Source organism: Acomys minous (genome assembly GCF_964271855.1).
Source record: "Acomys minous genome assembly, chromosome: 6".
Classification (NCBI taxonomy): Eukaryota; Metazoa; Chordata; class Mammalia; order Rodentia; family Muridae; genus Acomys; species Acomys minous.
In genome coordinates, this window is record NC_140487.1 from 65336813 (window position 1) to 65342583 (window position 5771).

At 49.1% G+C, this 5771-nt stretch overlaps 1 protein-coding gene across 1 annotated transcript; it reads left to right on the forward strand.

Annotated features, from left to right (window-relative positions):
* Positions 1 to 3001: 3001 nt before the first annotated feature.
* Positions 3002 to 3955, forward strand: LOC311600490 (olfactory receptor 10AC1; the record flags this gene model as incomplete). The annotated part of the gene is made up of 1 exon (XM_084787241.1): positions 3002 to 3955. One exon carries the CDS (start codon positions 3002 to 3004, stop codon positions 3953 to 3955), a length of 954 nt encoding a protein of 317 aa, XP_084643367.1.
* Positions 3956 to 5771: the final 1816 nt, after the last annotated feature.

The following is a 5771-nucleotide window of genomic DNA, read 5'->3' on the forward strand; positions in this document are numbered from 1 at the left end:
CAAGCTGGCTGCCTAAACAAGGCTACTGCAGTCCACCTCTGCTGTTTTTGTTTTTGTTGTTGAGGATGATGATGTTTGTTTTAAGAAATTTTTAAGATTTATTTTATTTTATTGTATGTGTACCAGATTTTCCCGTTCTTGACTGTATGTACATGTACCACATGCATGCCTGATGCCTGTGAAGGACAGACAAAGGCATTACATCCCTCGGAACTGAAGTTACAGACAGTTGTGAATCACTGTATGCATGCTGGGGGCCAACCCCTGTGGCCTTTGCAAAGACAGAGTGTTCTTAACCACAGAACCATCTCCCCCAGCTGCCTCTGCTGGGTGTTTTGAGTGCCTAATTTGGTGATGTTCTGCTCTCTCTATTTTATTACTTATTATTTTACTTTGCCTTGCTATATACTTAAGGCATTCAAAACTGGAAGTGCAGCCGTCACAGACCATGCTGTAGACTATACAGAACAAGCGTGCAAAACCACGGGTTATCAGGTGATAAATTTCTTTGGTATAAAATTGGCTTCAGCATTAGCTAGTTAGTTATAAGGAATTCAGTTTCCTCATGCCTGGAAGAGGAAGGTGGTCCATCATCATTCATATTCTCTCTCTCTCTCTCTCTCTCTCTCTCTCTCTCTCTCTCTCTCTCTCTCTCTCTCTCCCTCTCTCCCTCCCTCCCTCCCTCCCTCCCTCTCTCTCTCTCTCCCTCCATCTCTCTCTCTCTCTCTCTCTCTCTCTCTCTCTCTCTCTCTCTCTCTCTCCCTCCAGCTTCTCCTGCTAGGAAGAAGCAGTGTGTGAATCAATGAAGCTTTGAGAAATTGTTCACCCACCTGCCTCTGTCTCTCAGTGCTGGGATTAAAGTTGTGCCCCACCAAGCCCAGCTGACCTTTCCATTTTCTTAACCTAGTAGACCTGGCTTAGAGACCCGGAGTTTGTAAGGATTCCCCCCACTGAAGAGCTAAGCAAAGCAGAAACAACCCCCTGGTCGCATTCAGTTAGTTGACCCATCTGGCTTGGTGTTATACGGCCTCACTTTGAAGACATGATTCTTCCACTCTGCCCAGGTCTGTCACCCAGTGCTCTTTGTCATCTGCCTGGCTTACATCATGAAAGTGAAAGAAATTAGAACAGATTATGTCTGCCTCTCTTCCAGAACCCCCCCTCCCCCGCACTAGCTTCTCTGCAGAGATGAAAAGGAAGCAGTAAGGGGGGGCCAGCAGAGGCAGTTCAAGAGCTGTCCTTGTCCCCCCTCCCGCCTGCCCCCCCCCCGGCACTGCAGAAGTTTCACATGCCTGAAAGCTCAAGACTCGGACACTGTCACTCTGAACTTCACTCCTGATGCTACAACAACATCTGGCTGAGAACAGGCACAGGACTCAGGTGGGCTAAACACAGTCAGTTGATGGGAAAATGCCCCACCCCTCAAAAGGAGGGAAGGGGTTTAATGCCCATGGGGAAAGGAGGCTACCTCCCTCAAGCCTATTCCTGCCCCACCCACCTCTTCATCCATTACAGTAGAATACGTTAGTCAAAGTTCCCTTCAAAGGCTAGAAGAAAGAGCATAGGATGGTGGTGATAGATCAAAACTCGCCAAAAGGAGCATCCAATAGCAGAAGCCAAGGTCTCACACAGCTCATTGATTCAACTGTCCGCTGCTGTTTTCACCCAGCATCACCACCCTTGCTTGCCCTCTGGCATGTGGACTATGAACAAATTACACAGTCCATACTGATTAAAACACTGAAGGAATGGCGAAGTCTGGGATTACATTTTTAAAAGACGTAAAGAAATTTTAAGGATAGATTTTGTTAACACCTGTTAAAAAGTCCACCATGCCTCCCTCAGGCCTCAGGGCCATCGAGACACTCCACATTTGCTTCCCTCGGGAGACTCCGAGCAGCATAGTGTGACCTGCACAGTGACGATGCTTCCCAACTGTTACTTAGAGATGAGTCACCAGACAGAGGAAAAACTTGGGCCTGATGACAAACGTGGAAGCTACTGCCCACTTTGAGAGTTGAGCCAGCACAGGCACATGCCACCTTTCCTCACGTTGACAGAATATTAATCAAAATGTCAGGTGCATTTGGGCCCAGACAAACCCAACAAGGCCCTCCAGCAGAGTGTCCTTGCTGCCTGAGTGCCTGTCCCAGTGTGCACCATAGAGCTGGGTCTCTACTGAAGGATAAATTAACATGGATTGTCTGACGGGCTTCAGTGACCTCATTCCAGAACATCATATGGGCTGTGGGGAGTTACAGATTCAGTCTAGGGAATTCTTTTTTTTTTTTTTTTTTTAATTCTGAGAAGTTAAACCTTTTATATGCAGCCCCAGCTCTGGTGTGTGTGTGTGTGTGTGTGTGTGTGTGTGTGTGTGTGTGTGTGTGTGTGTTATATAACAAACATATTTATGTTATATATATAACATATATGTTGGTTATATATAACAAATATACATGTTATATATATAAATATATATTTAAAAATAAGAAGTTACAAGAGATGACTAGAAGACCCTCACATATGTTGTACTTTGTGACTTTACGACATGCCTAGGAAGGCAGTTCAGAAAGGCTAAGGAAGAAGATGGAGAAGCAGAAAGGAGAGATACATTTCTGGCCTTGGGGAAACACGTTTAAAACAAATGTGTGTGTGTGTGTGTGTGTGTGTGTGTGTGTGTGTGTGTGTGTGTCCAGTGCTTGACTGTGAGTGGAGATCAGGAGTAATGTGCTGTAAGACCTCAGGTCCCAAAGCATGACTTCTCTGGGAACTGCAATTTGAGAAAACAGCTACTGGGATTCTAATGCAGAGCGCAGGAAAAGCTCTGTTTCTCTGGAGATGTGGTGGGGAGGAGGGACCAGTAATAAACTGTAGACCGACCATTTCTGTAGCCTCCACTCTCAAGTCTGTTGGGACTCCCAAGTAACCCTTTCTGAGGAAGGCCACGCCCACAGGCTCACCGGTCCTGTTTCTCTCTCCTAGGTACCACTGACCCCAGTGTATGGACAGCCCCAGCAATGGCACCACACCCTGTGGCTTTCTCCTTCAAGGCTTCTTCGAGTTCCCGCATCTGAGGCCTCTTCTCTTCCTGGTGCTGCTGGCTGTGCACCTGGCCACTTTGAGTGGGAACCTCCTCATTCTGATAGCTGTGGTCTCCGTGCCCAGCAGGCCTCCCATGCTGCTCTTCCTTTGCCAGCTGTCAGCCATTGAACTCTGCTACACGCTGGTGGTGGTGCCCCGCTCTCTAGCCGACCTGAGCATGCCTGGCCATGGCAGAGGCAGCCCTATCTCCTTCCTGGGTTGTGCTGTCCAGATGCAGATGTTTGTGGCACTGGGCGGGGCTGAGTGCTTCTTGTTGGCAGCCATGGCCTATGACCGTTATGTGGCCATCTGCCATCCACTGCGCTACGCATCTATAGTGACCCCGGGTCTGTGTGCACGACTGGCCCTGGCCTGCTGCCTTGGGGGACTAGCAGTATCAGTGGGGTTAACGGTGGCAGTCTTCCACCTGCCTTTCTGTGGCTCCCGCCTACTGATTCATTTCTTCTGCGACATCACCGCTCTACTGCACTTGGCCTGCACACGAAGCTACGTGGATGAACTGCCCTTGCTAGGAGCCTGCCTGGTGCTGCTGTTGCTGCCTTCGATGCTCATTCTGACCTCCTATGGGGCCATTGCTTCTGCCCTCCGCCGCCTGCACGGTGGTGGAGGCAGACGGAAGGCTGCCTCTACCTGCGCCTCGCACCTGGCTGTCACCTTTCTGCATTATGGCTGTGCCACCTTCATGTATGTGCGGCCCAAGTCCAGTTACTCCCCGCGACTGGATCGCACGCTAGCGCTGGTTTATACCAACGTCACACCGCTTCTATATCCCCTTATCTACAGTCTGCGTAATCGAGAGATCACTTCCGCCATTCACAGGGTCCTGGGGCTCCGTGGATCAGCATCTGTGTGAGCCCTGATAACAGGCAGAGACCAAGACAGTGGGCATCCCCATTTGCTAAAGTGCCCCCTAGTGTTTGATGTTTGCATCCGGAAAGGCACCTGCGACTTCGAGCGCGAAGATTCGGGAAAGACAACTTGGAAACGGCAGAGAAGAGACAACGGGTGTCTGTGTCCTTCATTCCTTCCTGGAGAAACATCAAGAAGCAGAGAGATCTGGATCTGCGTTTAGTGCTTCCTTTGATCCCTGCCAAGTTTTCCCCATAATTCTCAGGCCTGCGCGAGCCAGTGGTCTTATATGGTGCCAGCGGTGGGCAGGGCAGATGTGAAGAGTAACAGCAGATGGAGGGAGTAGTAGCTCAGAGACGGCTTAGTCGTGGTAGACCTGTCAGGGCCGAGGGGAGTCACATGTTTCTTGGAGATATAGGTGGATATGTGGAATACTAGAGAATGAGTAGAGAATGAGAAAAGGAGGATGGAGAAAGGTCCAAGTAAAACCCGCTAGCAAAGGCTGAAGCTTCCTGGAAAAGATCTCGTCGCTGGCTGAAGGCTCTGGACTGTGGGCTGCTGCGGTGCCTTGCCCTTTAGGTGATAGCTTGGGCTGCAGTGAGACAAACGTAACTAAGAATCTGTTTCCCACCTCCTATGTGAGAGGCAGTGGAGATTGGCCCAGGGTGCCTGCAGAGGAAGTTAGGGGTCGCTAGAAGAGTCAGAGATGAAAAGGTAGAAAGGACAAAAACCTTGACTAGATGTTGAGCCAGCCAGAAATGGGAGTTGGGGACCACTTCTAGCCCAGGTCATTTGGTGGATGGTGGTGCTACTGCTAAAACAGAGAACCCAGAAGCAGTGGGGGAAAGGGGTCGTCACTCTGTTTTGAAATGTAGCTGGGGCAAACAATGAAGACCATGATAGAGCAGAAGAGACACAAACCCAAGGTTCAGGGTGCAGGCTCAAGAGGATGAATCAATTGGGGATTATGGGTGGCAGCTGAGGCTACATGCAAGGCGGATCCTAGCCAGGAAACATAGACAAATGTAATGGAAGAGGTTGAGCCTGAACCCAGAGGCAGGGACATACATGAAGTTAGAGGCAAGGAGTAGCTTAGTTAGAGGGCTGGGGCGCTAGCTGTTCCTTGGGTCTGCGTCTTTCCCTCATCTTTGCAGACTCAGTTGCCTCAATTGCCAACAGTGCAAAGACTAAGTGACGCACATGATCAAACACAGGTGGCGATCAAGGGGAGGGTGCCTTATGGGGGCTAGGTTATCTAAAATAGCTTTTGGAGAAGTGGTTGAATCATCTGGACGTCTATTGACACATACTCATGCCTTATACCTGAGCCGGACTCTCCTTAACCTAACTCCTGGGAGCAGAAGGGTAAGCATGTGCTGTTATAGACCCTTACTCCCTTAAGCAGCTATAGTCACAGGGTGTTGCGGGTGTTTTTATAAAGATCAGGAGTGCATAGAGTTGCTGTCAGAATGACTAATCGTTATCTCAGGTGATTGCTGTGGTAACCTTCATCCAGGATTTTTGAAGGAAGCTAGCGTGGGGGCCCAAGTGACACATTCGGCTTTCACTCCTGAGTTTTTGGGCATAAGTACATGGTACAAACATACTTGCACATTAAGAAAGTGACTTGGCAAGAGAGGAGACAGGTGAGGGGTTGCAGCAATAATCCACAGAACAGAAGATAAGAGTGTGCACTGAGGATGTGATGGGGATGTGGAAAGATGTGATGGGGATGTGGAAAGAAAAGTAGAGATGAAGTAAAATGCGATTAAGATAACCCACACCACTGTGGGAGGGCAAAAATAGCTATGTAGAATAAA